At 39.9% G+C, this 27,687-nt stretch overlaps 1 protein-coding gene across 2 annotated transcripts in view; it reads right to left on the reverse strand.

Moving 5' to 3' along the window:
* Positions 1 to 27,687, reverse strand: part of ROR1 (receptor tyrosine kinase like orphan receptor 1) — a 211,648-nt gene that overhangs the window by 47,455 nt on the left and 136,506 nt on the right. For both annotated transcript variants that reach the window (XM_063137992.1, XM_063138001.1), the window contains exon 2: positions 20,265 to 20,336. In XM_063137992.1, the coding sequence (XP_062994062.1) occupies positions 20,265 to 20,336 (72 nt within the window). The remainder of the gene's footprint in view (positions 1 to 20,264; positions 20,337 to 27,687) is intronic.

The raw sequence follows: 27,687 nt of genomic DNA on the forward strand, positions 1-27,687 counted from the left end.
TTAAGAATGTTCATGCTTGGTTTTGTTGTGAACTGATCATATGATTGACACAAGTATAAGATCAAGAATTATTTAATTTTGTGGAGGTGGAATGTTAAACCAGGATCTAGAGACATGTTAAGCTCTTCTAATCTATTTTAGCTTCTTATTTCAAGTGTTACATTAAATTCTTTTAGTAGTAATACATCTTTCAGATTAGACCAATGCAAGATTCACAATGCATGTAAACATTCAACACTGTCTTGGATGGATTTTTGCTGTGGATTGTAGCCAGACCATAAGCTCTAATCATTAGTTAATTATCAATAAAGTTTCCATATAAAGCCACTCAGAAGAGGCTATAGATAGAAAGTATTCTCTATTGAGTATGAATTGTCTTCTTACCCCAGCAAATGTGTTTTAGGTGAAGGTGACAGTCTAGTTTGAAAAATGTACTGTCATTATTTTTGTAGCATTTATACATACAGATACTTTAGTTTTGCTTACAGAAGTGTTTATCCTCCCTGTTTGGGCAGGACATATTCTATTTAAGCAGATCTTCTTCCCACTCTAAAAAGTGGTTGCCTAGTTTGTATTTGTCCTGGATGGCTTCACTACTATGATATCCAAACAGTCAAAACGGTAAGTTGTCAAAGAGCTGAACTAAGCTTTCTAGCCAAAAGCACAATAAACACCAGCTTTCCTGCAAGCTGTACAAAATTGACCACTCACCTGCATGTTCATTAATACAATTTTACTAAATGTAAGCTGTTTGATAGGTTTTATTTAAGGTGCTCAAACTTGGATGAGAAGCATGAGGTATCACCTGAACTCTAATGGCATTTAGGTATCTGTTTTATGTCCCCAGTGTCAAGGCATATATCTCTAGACATTGGATCAGGTCAGCAAACAGGTCCCTCAGTTTCTCTGAGAGTGAGTTTCTGAACAAAATAACCTTTCTCTCCCCACCTTGAATTAGACATCAGGCTGTTTTGACGTTGGTGTGTGTGTTGGTTTCATTTCCACAAGACCTACACCACTAATTTCTCCTAGCTTCTGTTTCTGAATTTCATAAGGGATCAATTTTTACTTATTATATTTATAACCCAACTTTTTGACCAACAGCCTCCCCGCCCTCAAAGCAGCTTATATCTCCTCCATGCAACATCAGGTGCTGCCTATCTCTATTAATTTCTTTCATTTCAAGTTTTACTGGCTTGCCCATCCAGATGTTGATATTCAACTGATAATAATAAATGTTGTTTCTGACCATTTTTCCTAAGTATTGCCCACAATACCTGACGGAACACCTCTTCCAACATGAACCTACCCGTACACTGTGCTCAACATCTAAGGTCCTCCTCTGAGTGCCTACTCTGAGGGAAGCTTGAAGAATGGCAACAAGGGAGAGGGCCTTTTCAGTGGTGGCCCCCCCAATTATGGAATGATCTCCCTGATGAAGCTTGCCTGGGCGCCAACGTTGTTACATTTTCTCTTCTCCCAGGCATTTAACAGCATATGCTAAGTTTGTTTGGTTTTTAATGGACCCCAGAACTGTTGTTGTTTAAAATGGATACTGTTTTATACTGTTGTTTTTAAACTTTAAAATTTTGTATACTTTTAATGTTCACTGTTTTTAACTTTTGTAAACCGCCCACAGAGCTTCAGCCATGGGGGGTATATAAATTTAATAAATAAATAAATAAAAAACACTGAAAATCAAACGTCAAAGTACAGTTTTGTAAAGTTACACATCCCTTTCCATTATAGAACCACTGCAGAACTGTCATTGGGCGAGCATTGGGAGGTGGTCTTGGAGGCTTTTGCCAATACAGCGCCCTACTGAGCTGTTGTCAGCAAGGCGGGAGAAGAGACAGAGGTGATTTTCGTCTCTTTGTCCTCCTTTTAATTTTTCCTTTAGACAGGCCTTTCAGCCTCTTTAGGAGAGAGTCCACTGGTGGGAGATGGGCCGGGGCCAAAGAGGCTTGTATCCAATGTTAGTCTTACTTAGAATAGACCCATTGTTATTAATGGAACTAACATTAGATACAACTCAATGAACCCAATAAAAATATAATCACCATTTACTGAAGAAGATATCAAAGCAATGAAGACAACAATTTTACAAGTAAGCAGGGGAAAGTGGATTCACTTTCAGGCTTCATATTCAGGCTTCCACATAATCTGGCATCATACACTTGAACACTTAAAATAAAAAGTCATTCTAAAGCATAGCCTAAGAATTCACACATTCTTGAATTCCCACAAAAATCTGCATTTAATAAGATCATGCTAATAGTGCAGAGCTTCTGAGTAACTACACTCAAATTTTCTGTATTAGATTTCTTTACTGCTGAACTTGATTACACTTCAAAGACAGCAATTTAGCCGTTTTATACACAATACAATCGAAGAGGGCAATATTAATTTTTCTATGATGGTCGTGCTGACAACGGTATAGAAAACTAACACAATACATACAATATTTCCAAAGAAACTTAAATCTATGTGAAGTACTATTAACAGAGGGTGCTGATTAGTTTTCAGCATATTAAAGAATAATGGATATACCAAAGGCGGATTTAATAACTGTGGTAAGATGGTTGGATCATTACAAACAAACAAACAAGATAACAGGTGGCTACACACCTCTGGAATGGGGTCTGTCAGGCCCCATCATGGCATATTTTTAGGAAGGCCCTGAATAGCTACTTGTTTTCCCTGGCCTTTTCTTGAATATGTTTCCTTGGACCCTTCCGGTTTTTTAGCTACAACTGTGTTTTAGTTTTTAAGTACTGTCTGGGCTAGATGTTTTATTGCTTGTATTATTGGATACAATTTTATTGTGTAAGTCACCTTGGGAGGACTTTCCCTTGAAGCCAGCCTAGAAATATTTGAGAGAGAGAGAGAGAGAGAATAAGCCTCCAGAGGTCTGTTAAAGAGAAAAAAACAGAATCTTGTGACACCTTATCATATACACATAAGGAGTTGCCATACTGAATTAGACCCATGATTCATCTAACCTATTGTTGTCTACCTTGACTGACAGAGGTTATGTTCGCACGATCCCTGCACGATCCCTGCAGCTTAAACAATCCACAGTGACTTATTTAAGCCCATGCTGTGGCATCTCAGGCACCATTCACCTAATTACCTGCCCGGGCATGGCTTGTCATAACATCCGAATACAGGCAGCATGGCTTGTTTGCGGGGGAAACAACTGTCAAATGACCCAACAACAAGCCATAGCTTATTTAAGATACGTTTCCCCCTCAAACAAGTCAGGCTGTCTGGGTCCGGATGACATGACAAGCTATGCCAGAGAGGGTAATTAGGCAAGTAGGTCCCAGCATGCCCTGTCATACATCATAGATTAAACAAGCCACCATGTTTAAACCACCTCTGATTGTGTGAATCAGCTTAGAGGCTTCCTAGTTTCTTAAGCGACAGTCAAGAAGCTCTTTCTTCTTAGGCAAGACTCTTGTCCAGTCCAGATCATGCTATTTAGAAAGGATAAGGCTATCAATGGCTACTAGTCATGATGGCTATTTATTATGTCCAGTATCAGAGGCAGTGTGTCTCTGAATACCAGTTGTTGGGGAAGACAAGTGGTTTCACTCATGTCTTGCTTGTGGGCTTCCCATTGGCCTACAACTCTCATCAACCCTGATCATTGGCTATGCCAGCTGGAGATGATGGGACTTGTAGTTCAAAACACCTGAGAGCACCAGGTTGAGGAAGGATAAAATAGGCCTTCAGAAATATTTTTTATTACTACTGTAGTAATTATAATAATAGTTGCAGAACTGTTTCACCTGTTCTATTTGCGAACTTTGGCACTGAAAACAAGTTACAAAATTGAGTCGTGACTCAAAATTATGCCCAAGACGTTTATACTTTCTTTGGCTGTAGTGCTCAGGCTGCATATATCAGAATATACCCATTTACTTAAATGAGACTTCTGAATTAGGAGGATTTAAGGGCTACATCATAAATCAGACTTATCATTTTCTTAGATTTTTACAAGTACCAGTCTTCATTTGATACTATCTACTTACAAAAAACAGTTTCAGAAAACAGTTTAATGCTAGAAATGTTGGGTTGAAACCAGAAATCTTTTTCAAATTTAGACCACAAATAACGTAATAATAGTCAATGTAACTTTTTAATTTGTTAAAACAATTTGCTCCCAGTCTTAAACCCTGAATGCCAAGTTTTAACCTACAGAGATTTTTTCCCCTTTATGCCTGAGTTATAACCACTGAAAAATGCTGACAGACCCTTACTGTAGCAGGCCTAGTGGGTGCCCTATAATGAACTTCTAAATTACTTGAGATAATATCTGGAAAGCTTGGCCTTAAATATGTTTCTGGTTTTGACCCGTTGCCAATGCAAACACCGCACATCATAAGTCACCTTCATGAGCCTAAGAGTATAAATTGGAGACACAGAACATAAAATCTGAATATTAGATGCCTTTTATTTTGCAACTTTTTCTGATTTTTGTGTTATAGAATAGTTGCAGCTGTGCTTTAATACACACAGAAGTTTACCTTTTTTGTCGTCGTCTTTTGCATCACGCATATGGGCTCAGTGCCTGCAAGAAATCCCATTCTATTGCTGAAGAATTTTTGGTGGGAACCCTCCCCCATTCCTGTGTGCACATCCCTCCTTCACTGTTCCTGTGTGCACAATTTTATTTGTTTCTTTTATGTTCATGATCTCTGCAATTTTGTGAACCTCCCAGAGAGCTCCGGCTATTGGGCAGTATAGAAATGTAATAAATAAACAAACAAACAAACAAACAAATAATAAATAAATAAATAAATCACTTAAGAGTGTGTAGCCATGAGACTCCTATTTAAGAAGTGTGTTTGTTGTGGCAGTCAGAGCAGGGTGTTGGACTCGATGGCCTTATAGGCTCCTTCCAACTCTACTATTCTATGATTCAATTATTCTATGATGGGCACTCCTTGTGTCTTTTCTGCCTGGGAAAGTGGCACAAGGTGGAGGCCTGCACTTATTTTCAAGTCTTTACAAAACAAATGAGATGTAGTCACTCTGACAGGCTGTGGGCTTTTCCACGGAGGAAAGCCCCTCAACCGGTGGAGCCATTGGCAGACAAGTCTGCTATGCAGGTGACAAAGAACACACACACGCCTTGGGTATCAGAGACTCTTCCCTGTTTGCCTCAGCCTTTGAGAGTTTCAGAGACTGATTCCTCCTCTGCTCAAGACCTGAATTTGGGACGTACTGACCCACCCACACCTGGGCAGCCATTGAATCTTATGGTAGCAAAGAAGCTATTGAAAAAAGCCAGAGTGCAACAATCCTCTTTGGAGAAAAAAATGGAAAAAGGCAGCAGTTAGGCCAGTTATGAACCCAATGCCCAATTGCCTGCCCCAGTACAAACTGTGCCATCAACCATACTGGCTCCTCTACTGATGCTTGATTCACCAATACAGCATCAAGCCCAACTTGCATAATAGGCTCCCATGGCTAACCATGTGCAGAATCCTATACCAATCATGTTTACATCATAGGCGAGATTACAGAGTTATTGCCAGTCCCAGTACTAACTTGGAGAAAGACTATCAGAGCAGATATCTCTAATGCCAGAGTCATCAATCTCCTGATATGATTGGATCTTCAGATTTCATGTTCTCGGGCTACTGCTTCTCGAATCAGAGAGATCATACCACTAAGTTATACCACCTTCCCAGTCATCCCTTTCAGATTGGGATAGGTGTTCAAGCTGGCACCTACCACTTCAAAGCACTTAGTATTGGGACAAACAGCACTCAGGATATGGAGGGCAGACACTGACTGAACGTTACTGAGATTATCCTTGGTATCCAAGATCAGTACCAACATATACTGATGGCTAGAGTTTCTTAGCCTCCACTAGACCTGTCTTACAGTAGGACACCAACCAGCCACTGGTAAGTTAGATTGCTACTTGTTCATATGTATGATGCACAGAGATGATGAAGACGAAAGATAGGTTGCTTATCTGTAACTGTAGTTCTTTGAGTGTTCTTCACACAGCCAACTCACCATCCCCATGGCAATGTTGATGTCAAAATAGATAAAAACATAAGAAGAGCCATTCTGGATCAGACCAAGGGTCCTTCTAGTTGAGCATTCTGTTCACATAATGGCCAACCAGATACCTCTGGGAAGCAGGACATTAATGCAACAGCACCTTCCCACAAGCAGGACATGAATGCAACAGCACCCTCCCACCTATATTCCCCAGCAACTGGTGTACATAGGCTTACTGTCTCTGCTACTGGAGGTAGCACAAAGCTATCAAGGCTAGTAGCCATTGATAACCTTCTCCTCCAGGAATTTATCTAACCCCCTTTTTAAACCATCCAAATTGGTGGCCAACACGATAGTTTATGTGCTATGTGCTGTTTGAAGAAGTACTTCCTTTTATCTATCCTGAATCCCCCACCAATCAGCTTCATGGGATGACACCGAGTTCTACTATTTTGAGAGAGGGAGAAAAATGTCTCCCTATCCATATTCTCCATTTTGTACAGCCTCCTTTTTTCCAATCCCAGTTGTTGTAACCTTCCCTCATAAGGGAGATGCTCCAACCCCTTAATCATTTTAGTTGCCCTTTTCTGCGCTTTTTCCAGTTCTATGATATCCTTTTTTAGGTGTACATAGTATTCTAGGCGTGGTCGCACCATAGGCAGTGTAATACTAGCAGTTTTATTCTCAATTCCTTTTCTTATAATGCCTAACATGGAGTTTCCCTTTTTTTACAGCAGTTGCACGCTGTGTTGACATTTCCATCGAGCTGTCCTCCACAACCCAAAAAACTCTTTCTTGGTCAGTCACCACTAGCTCGGATCCCATCAGGTTATACTTGAAGATGGGATTTTTGCCCCAACATGCATCACTTTATCCTTGCTTACATGTACTGCATTTGCCATTGGATGCCCATTCTCTCAGGTCTGGAGAGGTCTAGAGCTCCTCACAATCCCTTTTTGTTTTAACCACCCTAAACAATTTGGTGTCACTGCACTGCTCACTCGTTTATGAACAGGTTGAAAAGCATTGCTCCTAATACAGATCCCTGTGGGATCCTCCATTGGGAGAATTTACCATTTATTTCTACTCTTTGTTTTCTGTTCTTTATCCATAAAAGGACCTCGTCTTTTATTCCATGTTGATACCGAGGATCTGTTTGGTACTGAGGCTGCAATGTGTGGTCTCAAAAAACTGAGGAAATAGGCAGCCTCCAACTATAGACATGCACACGGGGACAGTAGGGGAGGGTTCCTGTCAAAAAATTCTCAGGTGTAGAAGTTTCCTGAATGGGGTGTGAATGCATAGATGTCCACTGCTTATCGTTCTGCAAGCAGAATTGTACAGAGAAATATGCACATATTTCTACAGTTATATCCAGACATTATTAAACAGGAAACTTTCAGAGTATTTACAGTTATGTTTCAAAGTAAATTCTGGCAAAGGAATTTGAATCTCTGTATGATTACTCTAGCTTTGATTTCTAAAGTCATATTTTACAGTTGCAGCTCCTCAGGACCAACCCTAGACATTTTGTTGCCTGAGGCAGAACAGCAAATGGTGCCTCCCCTGGCCAACACATGAAGATAAGTAATATCCAAAATTGGCTGAGTTATTTTGGTACCTCAGGCAAAGAATCCTACAGATGTATCTCCCTGGAAGTAAAAATCCAATAATTATAAATAACCAACAATTTGCTGTCCTTATATGACACCCCAAATCTGCTGTCTGATACAATCTACCCAAAGATAGGGCCTGGCCCTGCGGTTGCATTGTGAGGAACAATTCCCTTTAGCACACTAAGGTTGGTAATGGTAAAGCACAGCACACCCATTTGGGCTGAAATTGATTGCGCACTTGCTTTCTAATAAAACCCTTCACAGCTTCCAGAGTAGCCAAGAAATAAGGACCATATGCAAGGAAATGCACTGCATAAGTGGAAGGCTTGTTTGACACATCCCTCTTGCTTTCTTATTGTGGTCTTCAGTTTCATTTATGTATTTATTCCCCACACTTCCTTTAAGGAGTCCAGGACAGCCAACCTGGTCCTCCCACCAATCCATTTTTTTCTCTCATAGCAACCCTGTGAGATAAATTAAACTGTAATAAATTCACCTAGGACTAGCCAGTGAGCTGGATATTTGAACACGGGTCTCACTGGTTCTACATAAATCATTGGGGCTTTTGTTCTCTGAACCAACACACTTTCTTTGACTTACTGGCAACTCACACAAAGTATATCAAAGAGTTAAAGAGAAATGAACTAAAATGTTTGGATAGGAAGACGGCCAACCACTGCCTGGCCAGCTTGCTTTTCATATTATCAAAGCTCTCAATGAAGCATGGATAGAAAGCTGCATTCACATTAGTGCTGAACAGGTTCTGTTTCATCTTTATTGTTCCACCATATATATTCCTACCCAAGGTGCTATACAGAAGCAGCCAATGGGCCACCTTGAGGCCCAGTATTGGGCAAAAGACAGGATACTACTACTACTACTACTACTACTACTAATAATAATAATAATAATAATAATAATAATAATGGGCGTCAGGGTGTGCTAATGCTACCAACTGGGAGGGGTATGGCAAAGCTCAGCTATTGACACTCACTCTTACCCTGCTATTTTACTACTTACTGCAGAAGAAAGCTGGGCATCAGAGGAGGGCAACCAGGATGATCAGGGGTCTAGAAACAAAGCCCTATGAAGAGAGACTGAAAGAACTGGGCATGTTTAGCCTGGAGAAGAGAAGATGAGGGGAGACATGATAGCACTCTTCAAATACTTAAAAGGTTGTCACACAGAGGAGGGCCAGGATCTCTTCTCGATCCTCCCAGAGTGCAGGACTCGGAATAACGGGCTCAAGTTAAAGGAAGCCAGATTCCAGCTGGACATCAGGAAAAACTTCCTGACTGTTAGAGCAGTGCGATGGTGGAATCAGTTACCTAGGGAGGTTGTGGGCTCTCCCACACTAGAGGCCTTCAAGAGGCAGCTGGACAAGCATCTGTCGGGGATGCTTTAGAGTGGATTCCTGCATTGAGCAGGGAGTTGGACTCGATGGCCTTGTAGGCCCCTTCCAACTCTGCTATTCTATGATTCTATGATTCTAAGTGGCATACAGTTGTCTCAGCCTCTCTAATTTATGTAACCTCCTATATTAGAAAGAGTTAACCGCTGTCCACCTTGATGATGTCATTAGGAAGAGGTAGTTTTGTTTGGCACTTGAACAAGTCTCAAGTCTTCTACTACCACTCCAGCCATGGGAGGAGGATGAAAGGGACTGTGTGTACTCAGCAGATCAGCTTTCTATGCTTATTCCTTTATTACATTTTTTAAAAATCCCATCTTTCCACCAAGGTGCTCAGGGTGGTATACAAGATTCTCCCCTTACCCTTGCATCCTCACAAAAGGAGAATTGTTCAAGATCACCCAGTAAACATAATGGCTTAGTGGGGATACAAACCTGAGTTTGCCTCATTAACCATGAGCTCCATCAGATGAGCATTTTACTGCATGGTCATTACTGGTCAATCACAGATTTTCGCAGATCCCTCTCATGACATCTGCTTCCCGTGTGCTTCCTGCCCCTTCTAGCATCTGTCACGTGACAAGTCTGACTTGTTTTTAAAGACGGAAGTTGCCGCTATCTCCTGCTGTGTTCAGGAGAAGCAGTGGGCCCACATGCAAGTTGTTTACTTCCTCTTTCAAAAGAGGAAATAATGAGGAACAAACATGCGGGTGGAGAAGCAACGGTAAGCAAACGCGATTTTCCCATGTGGTAACGCTTCATATCCTTTTAAGTGCACTGTATGGATCAGGTTGTCAGAAAGACCACCTTCTCCCATATGAACTTGCCCACTCTTTAAAAAAATTCATTAGAGACCTCTGTTCCAGGTGCTTCCACCTTTGGAGGAAAGGTGGCCACTTACACATCACCAAGAGGGGATCTACACTTCGTAGTCAAGGTGCCTCCTCATGCTTTTTTTAAAACTGCACCATTAACGTTGCATGCTACACTCATCTCTCCCTGCTGTCGTATCTTTCCCTTTACTCCATTGTGTTTCATTTCCCCAGGTCACACATCCTTCAAACCCCATCTCCTTTCATAACAACAGGGCATTGTGTAAGGGCGGGCTTTATTCGTCCTCGCAGTTGACATCCTCGAAACTCCCCGGATTTTTTCCCTCCATGTCTAACTGTTTCTGCGCATGTGCATTTGTGCACCTCTAGTGGTATCATCCTTTACTGCAAGTAATTTCACTTCGGTAAAGATGGATTTGGTCGATCAGGTTATCAAAATGATCAACAGCATTGCTGTGTCTGTTAATGTACTCCTCTGTGCTCTTCGGGCATTGGCTTTGCTTGAGGACGAGCACGTGGAGCGTCTATTTAAATGATAGTCTTACTATCATTTAAATAGAAATACATCTCACCATGGTGGACTTTGATCAGGTGACCTGTGTGCCTGCCTGTTCATTCTGCTTGCCACATGCTAAATGTTGATAAGCAGGGATCCTGCTCTCGTTTCTTCTATGCTGGACTGGACAGTCCTTCAAACAGACGTAAAGTAGGACATATGGCCGTTCTTTTGTTAGGTGGATGGCAATCCAATACAGGGCCTTCTGTGTGATAGCACCCAGTAATGGAATGCCTCCCTCAAGATCTTGTCTGGTAACTACTCTGGTGATCACTACTTAAGGTGCCTGATGATCACAGTTTTCTTCTCACAAGACTGAAATTTATATTTTAATTCTGCCTTTCTTGTCAATCAATTGGTGTTGCTTTATTGTATGTTTAGATAGATATTTTTAAAGTTTTAATGTTAGTTGCCTTGTATACTTTATGCTGAAAGGCAGTTTAAAAATATCTGAAATAAATATCTGCCAATATTTTAAAATAAAAAGGCGGTAGAATCAGATTTCAATATGTTTTAGTCTCTGACCCACACTGAATGCAAAGGCAATAAAACTGGGGCAAAGGTATTTTAATAGTTCATTCCATATAAACCACATTCCTAAATGTATTCATTGATGAATAACTCCATTTTATTAAGAGTTCAAGGCCACTATGCAGATTAGGTTTCATAGCTCAACAGCACAGACACATGAATGTGCACCCTAAGCCAGAAAATCCTCATTGTGGAATAGTCATTGTGCACTGCAACCATCACTGTGGTTAATACACAATTCTACCAGCTGCAGGGAGTTAACAGCACAAGGATTAACTTTTTAACATCACCAATGCCTTGACAATTAACCAGGTAATTTTGCAAGTGACATAATTATATAACATTTGAACAATCCAGCACTACATCATTCAGCCTCAAAGCCACTGTAGATTAAAAGAAAAAGTCTCAAGAGATCAAACAATCTCATGTTTAATTGTATTTAATTGTAGACGTAGAACTGGTCTGAGAGCATCCAGACTGCTAACATTGCGTCTGCTGCATTATCCCTGTACAGGCCTTATGGCTTTGTGTAGGTGAATCAGGTATATCCCAAGCAGAGGTCCTGCCCTAGCCATAAAGGTCCCTTCTAGCCATACAGCCTTAAAGGAATGGGTATGATGAATCCTCCTTCAATTAAAAGATGGCTGGCTTGCCTTCCCACCCTCTTTTTCCCCTTTCCATAAACCCTTTGTGAATCTTTCCCCTTGCTTTATTGCCTGCCTGGAATTAATCCCAACTTTTCTGTTTGCCTACTTGGAATTATTTCCAACTTGTCTGTTCCTAGACTCAGGGTGTTTCCAGACAAGGCCTTTATGCTGCCATTGCCCTGCCCTGTCTCATTCACATAATTTTACACAAGGTTCAGATATCATCATCTTTCACTTGTAGCCCTTCTGTGTGTTCCCACTACTTCTTGTGAAAAGATGGAATAGCTGCACAATGTCTTCTATTTGATAGCTTTAGGAGCCCCCATCTAAAAACACCCCAGTTTTCTCTTGCATCTGCCCTGGAGCTGATCCTACAAATACTTATTGTCACTGTGATTATAACTGCTCACATTCCTGTTGCATGAGAGAAAATAATACAGCAGATTCCTCTAAAGCCATGTTTATCCACTGATATACAAATGTCATATGATAACTCAGCTGTATATGGTGGCTATTACAGATAAAGCTTTCTTATAATTTCCCAAATATAGGAAATCTTGTCAAGCTCTAAGTGATCTATTTATTTATTTATTTGATTGGTACCCTGCCTTTCTGTCAAGAAAATGGCACTCAAGGCAGCTTGAGAACTCTTATGCTATATAATATTTCAAACCTGGAATCACTAATACCATTAATTAATTCATGTTGTATCTTTTATTTATGTTGAGTTTTATTTAAAATATAGAGCTTTTTGTAAATAAGGTAGAAAGAACACGGAATCCTCTGGCTGTCAATGTAAGGTGGGTTTTCTACCTGATTGTGTGATGCTTTTGACTGTTTTATCTACCTGATTATATTTTTATAGAACAATCAGTAGGCTTCTGCACTTGTTACTTATACACATAATGTGTATCAGTTGCTTATCCAAAATGGCTCAAAGCAAAGATACAAAACTATTAAAAATATCACAATCAACATTTGTGGTAGAGGGCAGGGGAGAAGTAAGAATTTTTTTAAAAAATGACACAATGGGTTGTATCTAACTATGTGATTTTGTTAGCATAAATGACTTTGCACAGAAGAAACCAAGCTCTGAACTACATGAAGGGGAGACTCCAACTAAAGTTCCGCTTGTGCAACGACTCACGGATCTTAGATTTACCAAGTCTGCTAGCATTTGTGCAATCACTTTCTCAATGGCAAAAGGCACCAGTGCTCCACTAGCACAGCAATTTCTTCCACTAATGGTAGTTTGAATTTAAGCCATTGATATTAGTAATTACAAATTTATTTATTTATTTATTTATTTATTTATTGCATTTCTATTCTGCCCAATAGCTGAAGCTCTCTGGGCAGTTCACAGTATGATAAAGTATGATAAAGTAACAATTCTGAAACAACTGCATGAAACAACAAGGGAAAAATAAATCAGAATCCAGAGCATACAAACTACTTTGTTATAATCCAAAGAACTGTTTATCACCAATAAGTGATTTGGAACAGGTAAACAAAAATCCATAACAACTTATAAACTAAACTAATGAAAAACATGAAGGATTTTGCTGTCACTCTAGAAGCCATATTATACTAATCAGTTATGTACAAAAAACTCATGTGTGTATGTGTGTGAATATATGGAAATGTATGTGTATATGTGCATGTATAATGGCTGAGGATTAATGCAATGCAGTTATTTTTGACATTCTGACATACAATCACTTTAAGATCTGCTTCTTATTAGCCCTTCCTTTGCCTTTTAAAGGTCTATTTTTTAAACGAAAAATGTCAGGAAATCTGGAACAGAAATGTACAATAAAACACGTCCCTTGGCCTTCTGATCTATTAATCTTTCAAATAAAGCAAGATAGCTGGATGAGCCAGGAAAAGGTTATTATATATAGTTACCTTGTGTGTAACGGTCAGACATTCATTATCCTCACTGGGGTTTAAAGGAGGGGGCGGGAGAAACCAACTAAAGTTCAAAATAAGTTACACATTTTCTGAAACAGTTTAGCAGATTGGTGAATGGTACTTAGGGCAATTTCTTTGGTAGCTTTTGTTGTATGACCTTCACATTTCACACCCTATATTATTCATAAATGAGACATTCAAGAAACACAAATTCTCAAATAAAAACACATACTCTATCAGTAGAAAAGCAAACAAAAGAGGTAATGTGCTGTAACTAAAAAAATTTCAAACAAAAGTCACAGTAATTTACTGCCTCAACTACTCATGGGACCCCACAAATAGATTTTTTTAAAAAAATCTAGTCCCATAAGGGGCGCTTGATTTACTGAATATCCCTGGATAGCAAGAGAAAATGAAAAGGTAAATTGTGCATGAATATGAAAGCTGTAATTCTATCTCCTTTCACCACATGAATCAATTTCACATTTAAAGATTTCATGAGAAGGACCTAGGAATATCTAGAAAAAACCCACAGAATAGGATAAAGGCACTAGATACTTACTCAGGAGAATTTTATAGAACTTAAAACACTGAAGTTTTTGACCTTGCCAAATCAAATTCTAACAGAGCCATCCTACACATATTGGGCTAAAGTAGGGTGACCATATGAAAAGAGGACAGGGCTCCTGTATCTTTAACAATTGCATAGCAGGTGTCATTTGTATATATGGAGAACCTGGTGAAATTCCCTCTTCATCACAACAGTTAAAGATGCAGGTGCCCTGCCCTCTTTTAAATCTTGTCACTCTAGCATAGCTCCTGCACTTTAACTGTTGTGATGAAGAGGAAATTTCACCAGGTTCTCCATATATACAAATGACACCTGCTGAAATTCCCTTTTCTATGCAACTTTTAAAGATACAGGAGCCCTGTTCTCCTTTTCATATGGCCACCCTAGCTAAAGCATGGTTAGGCCTCTAACATTACATGCTAAACCATGGTTAGGCCTCTAACCCTTTTGCAGCAAATGGTTAGTGAGCATGTTTAATCAGTGGTTATCTAGCCACCATGGTTAGGAATAGTTCTCATGACATGCTAAATCATGGTTCACACAACATGCTAAGCTATAATGTTTAGCTCAAAATGTTTAACCATCGTGGCTCAGCTTGTCGTCTGAAGAGGGTCATTTACTCAGAAAGTAATTCCATTGTGTTCAATGGAGCTCACTCCCAGGTAAATGTGCAGAGGATTTCTGCCTTCAACCAAAAGACTTACAGCACAACCCTATGCATGACTACTTTGAAGTAGTCCCATTGAGTTCAATAATGATTACTCCCAGGTAAGTGTGTACAGCATTGTAGCGTTAGAGAGGGAGGAGAAACAGCTAACTCAGTTGACAATGGGTCTGAGTAGTAAAGATAAGCTTTTTACAAGTTTCCAAGAACATTGTTCACAAAATCTTGATCTCTCTAGGAAAAATATTATAAAACGTTCTAGGTTGAGGAGATACCTAGCATTTATATAAGATTATCTATGCAGTTTGAGTTACCCCTTCCTCATTGCTCATACGTAGATTAAGAAACCACTATGCTATACATTTATTTATTTATTTATTTATTTATTTATTTATTTATTTATTATAGCACTCATATCCCACCCTTTAGCCATAGAAGGCTCTTAAGGTGGCTTACAACAACAACAACAACGTGGCTGGCTTGTATATACCCACATTCGTGGTTATGTATGGTGCAAAGAATCATGTGATCAGGCAACCAGGAAATGAAACTATACAACAGTTGTTTTTCTTTTAGGTCACAAACGACTAAAAATAGATATATATGCTGAATGGTGGGCTAGTAAAAAAGTTGTATGGCCTTTCGTTTGGTAGGCAGACAGGTAAGGAAAAGTCATTTAGTCTACGCTTCCTACCTTCCAATATCTAAATATTTCTTAAAGTGAATACTTTCTGTGTAGGAAACTATTAGCATAGAAAGCGGCTATTGAGTCAAAATAATGTTAACTAATTGCATAAAAAGCACAAATCAACAAAAAAGGTGGGGGAGAGTAGGTGAAGCATCAGTTTATAACCAGAGGGGGAATCAGTACAGATAAACAGAAAAGAGAACAACCTAAAGAAATCATCATCATCATCACCAAGAAGGCCTCTTGTTTGCGGTATTTACAAACCCTCTTAATATGTGTTTTCTCCAGCTTTCAGTTGCTGCTCATCGGTATGAGAAGTATTCTAAAAAAAGGGGGGGGTGCATGGGGGGGTTGAAAAGCAAACATATTCCCCTCCAAGGTGGGTGTCTCATTTCAATCCAGATCTAGACCCAGCTGAATCTGGATCAAATGCAAAATGCCTCTTCCTTTCTCTCTCCCATGCCATTCTGCTAACCTCTTTAATTAAAAAAATCCTTATCTTTGTGACGGGGCAGTGGAAGGGCTTTCTCTGTTGCAGGCACAACCAACTCCACTGCTTCTGAGCATGCTCAGTAGAGGGGTTTCTTGCTGGGATCAAAATACAAATCACATGATCCTAGCAGAAAATGTCACTCACTTCAAATTTTGGAGTGGTTTAGGCCTGCGGGGTGTGTGAGTGAGTAAGCCCTACCACTGGTTACTGTCACCTTCCATTCTCCAAAATGAAGAGGTTTTTTTTTAATTGTGAAGAGGGTGACAGAAAATGGAGGTGCCTGTGAAAACCTTTTGAAGTCTTGCAAGCAATCCACGGGAATACCCACAAAATCCTTAAAGGCTTTTTTAATATTTGCCAGGAATGCTCTCAAAACCCAGGTGGTTTTTGAGGTAAGCAGGAGAGTTTTTCACATATTTCTACCGATCAGTGTTATTACCAAAGAACCAAAGTCCACCGCATTTAATGTAAAGTACAAATGTAACATTCTCGAGCTGCTCACCTCTCCTGTGAAACAGAGTCCTGTAATTTTGGTGCTATTTCCCTAGCACCAAATCTTTGGTGACTCATAGAGACATATTTTTGTTGATGTTACTCTGTAAAGCATTGTGTACACGTGTTCTATAAAAATAACTCATGAACAAACCTGGATTCACAGGGGTTGGAATACTCCTTCCTTTGATACAGCAAAGCCTTCAAGCCAAATTATGCATCCTATAGCCCCTTGAGGAAGGGAACAGCCCATTCCATTCCCTTGTGGGAGGCTGCCCCACAGCCGGGGAGGGGTGTATGTCCCCCAGACTACTCCTGCCTGGCATTAAACTGTAAAGCTATGCAATGGTTTGGGGAGTCAGCCTCCTAGAGTATGACGGTACTTTAGCTTCACATAGACACATTTAAATTAATTAAAATTAATCAATGTGCATGCATACTAAGCCATGGCTAGGCCACTAACCCTTTTGCAGCAAATGGTTAGTGAGCATGTTTAAATTCTGGTTGTGTAGGCACCATGGTTAGGAATGGTTCACATGACACGCTAAGCCATGTTTAGCTCAAAATGCTTACCCATGGTGGCTTAGTGTGTCATCTGATCAGGGTCAATGGCTTGGTTCAGACAACATGCTAAACCATGCTGCTTAATCACAAAATGGTTAAGGGGATGCATTAACCTTAATGTATTCCCTTAACCATTTTGTGGTTAAGCAGCATGGTTTAGCGTGTTGTCTGAACCAGGCCAAAGTGTTTTAAAAACCAAATAATCCCAAGTTGCACAACCATAGGCCTCCTTTGTATGCATGCCAAGTTTTAGGTGTCTAGGTTTCATGGTCTTGGAGCTGTGGCATTGAAAGACTTTTCTTATATGGATCATTTTAATAATGATGTTAAACAAGTTACCAAATCTTTTTCTGAAATGAAACTACAGAACCCTCAAGAGGATGCCCCCTGTAGCTCCTATTGACCTACAGTATATCTGAATTGGTGGTCTACCGTAAAGATGCCTTATGTCATCTTAAAAATTTCCTGAGTCATACAGTTTCTTAGCAAGACACCCTTTTCCTGAAAGGTATGTGGAATCTGGCTTTTCCTCACTCAATGAATGTAAAATATCTTTTTTTTTTTGGAAGATTTCTATTAACAACAACAAAAAAAGAGCTCCCTTCTCTGTGAAAAACAAGACCTGCTTTTCCCCCCTGCTTTTTGTTGAAAAGCAGGGAAAGAAAGAAAATGGAATAGTGTTAGATGATCAGAGATGATTTTAAATCTGATCATTTTAATTTTTGGTGTAGTGTTTCTTTTTAAAGTTTTAGTGAGAAACTACCACCTCCCTCCCGCATCAATTGCTGCTTTCAACAGGTCTTCACGGGTGGTTGCGTCTCTTTTAAATTTCATTTCCTGTTAAAAAGGATAAACAGGCAACTGTTTAATGCTGTCAATTTAGCTTATTTAATAAAAACTGCAAGTTGAATGTGACTCAGTTGGTAGACAGTCATTGGAGAAGTAGTCAGGTTGGGGAAAAATAACAAATAAAAACCCCATTCAATTTTACAATATTTTAATAAGAACATGAAAAATATATCTAATGAAATACTGAAGAGCGTGTGTGTTGTGGGGTGGGGGTTTACTTCTGAAGAGTGGCAGGAACTGTGAAGGCCACTGAATAGGGATGTCTGCTTAATTGGGTGTGCTGGCTGGGAACCAATTTCACATGAGGCATTTAACAAGCTTTAAAATCCGGTTTATATGGATGCTTCTGAGACCACATGCCAGCTCTTGGGGGAAAACAGGTGGAAGGTGATCTCTTTAAACTGTATGTTTGCATGACCTGTACATATCTCAAAACATATTTGAGAACACTTGAAGGGTATGTGGCTGCACTACTGACCTTGCTATTACACACTATATTCAAGATGCATGTCTCCCAGTGGTTTAAACACTAAATAAGGCATTGGAAACCCTACCTAGAACTGATCATCTGAAGCCCTCAGGGAAGGGACTGTGGTTAAGTGATAAATCACATGCTCTGTGTGCAGAATACCTCAGGTTCAATCCGTGGCATCTTTCTCTTTTAAAAAGGGTCAGAAAGCAGTTGATGGGAAGCCTGATACTCCAGAGAGCCGTTTTCCAGTTAGAATAGGAAATACTGATCGAGATGGAAATACAGCCTAACCTGGTTAGGGTGACCATATGAAAAGGAGGACAGGGCTCCTGTATCTTTAACAGTTGCATAGAAAAGGGAATTTCAGCAGGTGTCATTATATATGGAGAACCTGGTGAAATTGCCTCTTCATCACAACAGTTAAAGCTGCAGGAGCTATACTAGAGTGACCAGATTTAAAAGAGGGCAGGGCACTTGCAGCTTTAACTGTTGTGATGAAGAGGAAATTTCACCAGGTTCTCCTACATACAAATGACACCTGCTGAATTATCCTTTTCAATACAACTGTTAAAGATACAGGAGCCCTGTCCTCCTTTTCATATGATTATCCTAGACCTGGTATATGGCAGCATCCTATGTTCACTTCTCCCCATGCATAACATGAGCCTTTCCCTGACCAGAAAGTGAAAGCAGGGCATTTAAAGAGACAAATAATTCCAGCTTTCAAGCAGTAGAAGCATACTAACACTGGACAGAAAAAAATGAAGGAAGTACTTAAATACTTAGCATGGGCCAAGCTCAATGAGACTTGGCCCATGCCAAGTGAGACTTGGCCCATGCCAGTGAAACAGATAGGCATAGGCTGCCTTAGTATATTGAATTACAGCTAAAGACTTACAGCAGTTTAGATACAAACAAGTGCTCCAGAAAGCCAAATGCAATCCACCATTCATCTACTGTAGCCTGTCAGGTGTTGGACAACCTCTTATTTTATAAGTCCTAAAAAAGCTGCAAAACCAGGAAATGTAAAAGATCCCAAGTGAATTGTTATACATAACAATTGGGCTACTTTTGGCTTGGTGGATTGCCATCTTAGGGTCACATTGCCATCTTAGAAAGAGTGTGGCAGCTGTCAATGAGTATTGGATCCTTCTATATATTCTGATGCTAAAATGTGCCATGGCTGAAAACTATCTTTTCTCTTCCTACAAAGTCATACTCTGTGGTCAGCTGGGAATGGTGAGATTTCATACTGAAAGTGTGTTACTAGAATTTTAATAGCAAAGAGTAATATTACAGGTAAGAAAATATAGTCCCAGAGAGCTTACAGTCTATATCAGCCCATATTAAAAATGATAGGTGATGCCCCATCACTGAGTTGCAGGAACATTATTAGTAACTCAAATAAAATGCCAGCAGTTTGAAGGAAGAGAAAGCAGGCATGGGCAGCAAACTTTACAACAGTACAACACGCATGCGTAAAAATTTGTTCCTCCAGGCACTGTGTGTGTGTGTAATCAATGCTGTCACAAATGTTAAAGCATTTTAACAGGTCCTCCTAGCCTAGAACTAACTGCTTGCCCCCAAATTTCATACCAAAAAGTGTATGCAAAGGGACTCAGTCCAAAGCATGTTAATATTGAATCCAGATTCCAAGAGCCACAAGATGAAATGTCAGGTAGGTCATAAACTGCTATAATTCACATCTTGACATTCTTTTCAAACATGTGGAACGTGTTATTTGAAGTAAAAAGGGGAGTCCCAACATTCTTCAGAAATCACAGTCTGAATATCAAATGATTGCTTGGCAAACAAAACTGGCCTAAACTCCTCCTTCCTCTGACTTTACAAGCAGTTTTGGATATAATCAAGTACAAAACAAAGAAACTCTAACAGTGGCTTTAAAAAAATGTAGAATGGTATTTCTTTTAACGCCATTTACCTTTGTCTAGTTCACTTGATGTGTTCCATGATGCTGTAGGCATTAAATCAACAGCAGTTGACACATTTGTTCCTAAAATGAAAATTAAAGAAAAAAGGAAGAATTAATACATGCACAACCTATAACCTAACCTATGACAGTCATACGACACTTCCACTGAGAGAGGCTTATATGTGTGAGAATAGATGTTTTAAAAAGCTTATTTTTATTTATTTATTTATTTATTTATTTATTACATTTCTATACCGCCCAATAGCCGGAGCTCTCTGGGCGGTTCACAAAAATTAAAAACATTCAAAGTATAAAACAACAGTATAAAACCATAATATAAAATACAATATAAAAGCTCAACCAGATAAAAACAGCAGCAATGCAAAATTACAAATTTAAAACACCAAGTTAAAATTTATTTATAGACTGTTAAAATGCTGGGAGAATAAAAAGGTCTTCACTTGGCGTCAAAAAGCATATAATGTAGGTGCCAAGCGAACCTCCTTAGGGAGCTCATTCCACAGCCGGGGTGCCATAGCAGAGAAGGCCCTCCTCCTAGTAGCCACCTGCCTCACTTCCTTTGGCAGGGGCTCGTGGAGAAGGACCCCTGAGGGGGGTCCGGGCAGGTACATATGGGAGGAGGCGTTCCTTCAGATAGCCTGGCCCCAAGCCGTTTAGGGCTTTAAATGTCAATACCAGCACTTTGAATCGGGCCCGGACCTGGACTGGCAGCCAATGAAGTTGTAAAAGGACTGGCGTAATGTGATCTCGTCGGCCAGGCCCTGTTAGTAAACGGGCTGCCCTGTTTTGTACCAGCTGAAGCTTCCGGACCGTTTTCAAAGACAGCCCCACGTATAACGCATTGCAGTAATCCAAACGAGAGGTTATCAGAGCATGGATAACTGTAGCTAGGCTATCTCTGTCCAGATAAGAGTGCAGCTTAGATCTCTTGCGCACTCTACAGTGCCAGAATTATTCTGAAGTACAGGATTGTTTTGTTGAAAAAGCACGAGTCATGCGAACTATGAGATTCAATACTAGATAAAAACCACTACCACCTTCAGTTCCTTTACTAGGTTTTTGGGGAGATGGAAAATACTGTGATGCCATAATCTCTCCACTGGTGGACAGACATCTCTGCCCCACTCCTAACCCCCAACAATCAATAGAACTGGGGATCAGAATTGTCCCGGCTGCACTTTTAGATCATTTTCTTTTTCTTTGTTCTGTATCTGTTTCAATTTATTTTAGATGTTACATTATGTTTATTGTTGTATTCTATGGTTTTGACCTCTATTTTGAGAACTGCCCAGAGGGCTTCAACCATACAGAAATGCAGTAAATAAATACATTCAGATGGCCACATGAAAAGCTCTGTGGCACTTCAAAGTGCCCTCCTTCCAAGTTCCCACAGCACATTCTTATGATGCATGACAAACACACTGAGAGGAGCTTCAAAAGTAACCTTTTGATTATCATGTTAGAGGGAGAAAAAAAGTGAGGCTCAGGTAAATGCAATTGCACGTACATTGTACCTAGAAGAACCTTCTGTTTACTCAGGCTGAGCAACTGCAATGTTTTGAATAGTGATTTTAATTACAGGAACCTAACAATATTGAGCACACACAGAAATTACACGAATATCTATACTCTAGTCCTCATTAAGGACTGAATATATTGCAAACCAGGATTACCAAAGTGATAATTTCTTTAATGCAACATTTATGGGAGGCCAGGCCTTTCTCCCTTCCCCAGATGGGGTAGTCCTGGGGGATGGCAATCTTACAGACACCACTCAACAGGCATAGAATGTTTCGCATGATACAACGCCTGGCTAGTTTCTACACCGTCCGTTTTTCCAGGGATCATCCAAATGACGCACAGGAGATCCCGGAAGCCGGGAGGAATGATCCCTCCATTTCCCCAGGATAACTGAGACCTCAGTTATCCTGGTTTTACCAGCAATCCCGGAACGATTCCAAGGACCGCAGGTGGTGTGGGAGCCCATCCCAGCTTCCTCCCTCCTCCTCGTGAATAGTGGGGGTCATCAGAGGGAAGGAGCCGGGATGGGGGGAGTCCAGGGCCATTGGGGGTGGGGTGGGGACCGGGGCTTCTTTTTTTTAACCTTAATTTTCGCTGGAGCTCAAGTACGCTCCAGCTCTTCCTCTTTTTTTAAAAATGGCAGCCGCAACAGGGGCGACGCCCAGGATGTCACGTGGCCCATGTGAGCTGAGGGCGATGATCCCAGAAGCAGGTAAGACCGGGATCACCTCCTCTCCCTCCCTCTACATCTGAAGGTGTAGAAAGGGCCATAGATTAGCAGCCTGCCTAGGTTTTACCTTTGCAGATTTGAAATAAATGTGGCACTGATTTTTCATACCATACATTCATGTCTTGTCTCTATTTCCCACCGTCCTTTCACATGCAAATGCCTTACCCCACGTCCAACTTGCCTGGCTGCGGAGAGGCCGTTGTGGGGATGGGGAGAGACATGTGTGATTACTATGAGGCCAATGCCCATGGGTGGGGTTTACCTGGCATTATTAGCCTGAGGGGACCCACCCACCGGCCTCTTCGAAGCACAGCTTCCTCCCTCCCTATATACAGCGTGAGTTTCTGATGGTCACCCTTTTGGGGGCCAAGTAGGAATCTTTGGCTCATAATCTGATTGTCCACGGCCATGAATCTTTTCACCTACTTCACACTGTAATTGAGGCAGGATTGCCTTCTAAGAATAACTGGATTATGTTTCAGTTGTTAGGTTAATTTAGTCATCATTTGTTTGGTGTAGACTGGTGGGACAGGCACCATTAGGGTCAACACAGATGGTGATCATACTGCTGCACTGTTTCGGTAACAGGTGATGCTGGAGGCCTCCTGCTTTATGGTCTTGCGGTCTCACTGGGGGATATGGGTTACCTGTGAGGCCAACTCACCTTACCCACCCCTGGTGTTTCGCAGCCTGGGAGAGAGTGACAAGGGAAGGCCTCCCTTCCCCAAATGGGGTAGTCCTGGAGGTTGGCAAACTTACAGATGCCATTCCACAGGCATAGAATGTTTCAACCAGCTCCAACGCCTGGCTAGTTGCTGGCGTAGATTAGTGGCCTGCCCAGGTTTTCCCTTTGCAGATTTGAAATACATGTGCCCCTGATTTTTCATACCTTACATACGTGTCTAATTTTTTTATTTCCCACCTCCTTCCAACACGCAAAGGAAAAGTCGCTGTTCTATGGTAAATGGTTTGCATGTCTCTTTATTTCAGTAATGCAAAACAAAATATTTCATATGTCGCTAGAATAATTAGTCAGATAATACTGTGAAGATACAAATGTTTATGTGTGTAAATATGTGGACGATTTTGTTTCTATTTAACAAGTTAGGTTTTAATTGAATCTGTTGTTTCCATAAAGCCAACAAAATAATCTATAGTAGGGACCCTAACTCATTATATTAAAAAACACTTTTTCTTTCATTCCCACCCGGTAGTAGGACTTGTTTGAAAGTCTGCAAAGTATTCCCAATGTAAATACATATCTTGAAGGAATTATGGCTCATTCATAAACGTTTTCATGAAAACAGACCCTAACCGAAATCGAATCATGAAGCCAATATCTGCCAGGTATTATAAATGAGTAAGCTTGACTAACTGAAAATCTTGCCCAACAAACACATTGTCTAAAAGAGGGATCATTTAGTCAGGTGCTTCCTGGACACTATCAAGACCGTTTTCAAGAAATTTACCAATGGGAAAATGGTCTCAGAATGCAGGATAAAACTTGATATAAGGGGTAGGGTGTTAAAATTATGCAAAATGTGTTTTGGATGGTCTATTTTGGGTTGAAATGTACTGATTTTTTAAAAATAACATTCAGATATTTATAAATACAAATTGAATTCTGCTATTGAATCAATCCATATTATTATCGTTATTTCCACCTTTCTTCCATATGTCTCCCTCCAAGCACAGATCAGCCCCAGATCTGCTTAGCTTCATGTACCTTCAGACCGTGCCATGGGACCATATTTATGATGAGTCATTTTGTTTCTTGATTATCATTAGTTTTCTAAGGCCTTAGCTAGACCTAAGGATTATCCCAGGCAAATTGAGGGGTCGTCCCTGCCTGCTCCTGGGATCCCCTGTGTGTCATTTGGATGTACAGGGATGATCCTGGGACAATCCTGGGATATAGGCCTGGTCTAGCCATGGCCTAAAAATGATTGACTATATCTTCTTTATAAGCCCTCTCATTCTGTAATATCTGTTCATAAATACTGTTTTTAAACACACACCCACACCCACACCCACACCCACCTCTTTTACTATTTCTCCAGTTTGGTCAAACTATTTCCCTATTCTCTATACAACATGCTACAATTTGTTGCTTCTGTTATTTATTTATTCCCTTCAAATTAATGTTTCCTCCCCTAAATATTGTTTGCACTAGTGCTTAATAATAAGAATTGCTTCATTGAACTCTGGGGCAGCTTGATTACAGTTCTCTATACTTAGACCACGAAAAACCACAAAGCACTTGGTGACCCTACCAAATGGTTGTAATTTCCATACTTGATTGTGTTTCCAACATGTTTGGGAAATGAATTGTTTCAACACAACACGCTGATTTTATTTCCTTCTAGTTTTCTATGCATTTTAGCATTGTACGATTTTAATGAATGAGTCAAATATTTTAAATATGTTTAACAGATCAGGATAAAACATATTTAAAATTATTTGATATCCCATAGGCACATATATTTATTTAAATCATTCATAGACACATATATAGATACATGCATACTTTTGTTGGTAAGAGATTATTTCTCTTCTTTTGCATTAATAATGGAAAGCAACACATTTATATCCCAGTGTTACTTGTTATACAGAAATGAATCTTACATTGCTTTTTAGCCAAAGCGATATGGATATAATTGTCACTGCAGTGACAACTCAATTAGAGTCCTGGCATTGATGAAAACAAAAGTACTCACTTTTCATCACCCAGCACTAGATATGCCATTCAATTCAGTCATCTATCTGAGACTGTGAAGGAGATTATTCCTTTGGAAAGATAAACTAAAGAATTATATTGATCTTTGTTTTGAGACCTTGTTATCTCTGCATTCTGATGAAGTCAAGACAGAGCTGTAATTCAGAAAATAAATATCACTGAGATAAATATCTGAAGAAACAGAAGAAGGAAATCCTTCCACCGCTGACTCTTCATAGAGCATTTACTGAATGTCTTTTCCCATAACTGCCAACTCCAACCCCTCTGACCTTCTTTCCTTTCCCCTCCTTATAAGCAGAGTAATCATCTAAACTTTAAATTCATCCCCCATGCTTGTGTAAATCAACAGGGTGGTGGTGGGGAATGCGCAGTATCATATTTGACACTACCGCCAATGTAAATTACCATTATGCTAGTGTACCACCAATAACATTTGCTGGCACAATGGGTTATTATTTATTTGATAATTTGATGTATTTTTATGCTGTGCCATCATCAAAATTGCTCCCTGAGTGGAATACAATTAAACAAGAAAACCTGATTTATCACCTATGTGTTATTTTTAATGTATATTCCCTGATTTTAGGTGAGATTGATTTGAAAGGCTTTTTGTTCAAAATATTCTGACTGTCTGGATTTTATTCCCCTGATCACTGAGACCACTGGTGTTGGTACCTGTTAAACCTGCTATCAACTATTTATACATACTGGAGGCCAATCCCTTGGACCTAGATTTTTAATTTATCAAGAAATTTTCCTATTCAGTTAAAGGCATAATTGTTTGTTTGTTTTACTCTAGAATGTAAACTGAAGTGTATTACTTCATCCAATTAATGCAAATGTAAGCTAATTGTTCTTTGATTTGTTCTCCATTTTATGATTCACTCCATGATACAGATTTTTAGTAATTATATATACCTTTCAATCCCCATGCTTTGTATTGTTTGTATTCATCAGGATCAGCAAATAATGGGTAATTAAAAAAAATAAAAACCAACAAAGGTTTAAAGTTGAAATTAATGGAGTTTGTGTCTTCTACCAACTTCTCCATATTTTTAGTGTAAGGTTAAAAAAAGGATTAATTATCGTTCCAGGTATTTTATTTTTGCTCATTAGATGAAAGTCGTTTAAATTTTATGTGCATTCCATTTGTACCCAGAACTTTTCTGAATTAATTTGCATTACAGTCATTAATTGTTTATCTGGTACACTTCATAATATCAACAGAGGTTTCATACAGCCAGACGGTTGTTTTTTGTAGATCTGTTCCTAGTGTTTGTATTTACACTTAAAACTATCCCAGGTCAAGGGAGGGAGGATTCCTCCCTGATCCCGGGATCCCCTGTGCGTCATGTGGATGCACAGGGAAGATCCCGTGGTTTGCCCTTAGCCTGGTCTAGCTAAGGCCACAGTCTGCTTGGTCTATGGCTGGTTATGATTGCTAGCTATGATTTTAAGCTCTGCTTTTTAAGCTGCAAGGTGCATTGGCTGCATTAGGGCTGAGAATTTGAGCTTAATTCACCTTCTTCTGAAAGCAAACCCCACACCCCCAGATTTTACAGTGTCCAAATTCAACTGTAGTCCTGAAATATTCCATGCATGAACATGGAATGCCATATCTCTTTTAGCAGTGGGTCATAATGTCTGTGGGCATGGCCACAGTCACTCATGTCATCCAACCCCTGGAGGTCCTGGTAGGGGTAATTTGACCCCCCCTCACCTTAAAATATTTTCTCACCCCTGCCACATAGGTACATGCTGATATCTTTGTATAATCTAGGCTTGTGACATAGTAATGGGTATTGCCAATGTGATCTGCTTGTTCCGTATTACTCCAACATTTGTTACCAGCGGGGGTGAGGAATCAACTCACCTAGAAGTAGATTATCATACTTCTTTGAAAGGGTAACAAATTAATTGGGTCATCTTGAGAATAATTTTGCATGTTACAATAGTGCTTCAGTGTGCACTTCATTTTAAAGACGATTCTCCATTCCTGCTAGGGAAAAACTACTTCAAAAAGCACAACATGGAGGCTAGGTAGGAAGCGTGCAGATCTGATCTATGTGTACCTCTAAATCCTCGAGGGTCCTTTTTCTCAGAACCTCAGTTTATTTTCAGAATAGTAAGCTAGGTATCTCTGGATAGGAAACAAATCAATATTTGGTCATTTTAGCCTATATAAAGTTGATTTTCACCAACTATTATGAAATGCAGGACAAGGCTATATTATTTTGTTTAGGCTTTTGTTTCAGATTGGATTTTTTAACCCAAGAATGAGAACACACACAGAGCTCTGGGCGTTCTAAAGCTCCCAAGCCTACTCCTCAGAATGTGAATAAGCTTGGGGATGTGCTGACTGGATAAATTCAGTCAGTCATTCTTGACATACATAGAGAGAGAAACTTGGCAAAACAGTGCTA

Source organism: Elgaria multicarinata, chromosome 1, assembly GCF_023053635.1.
Source record: "Elgaria multicarinata webbii isolate HBS135686 ecotype San Diego chromosome 1, rElgMul1.1.pri, whole genome shotgun sequence".
NCBI classification, from domain to species: domain Eukaryota; kingdom Metazoa; phylum Chordata; class Lepidosauria; order Squamata; family Anguidae; genus Elgaria; species Elgaria multicarinata.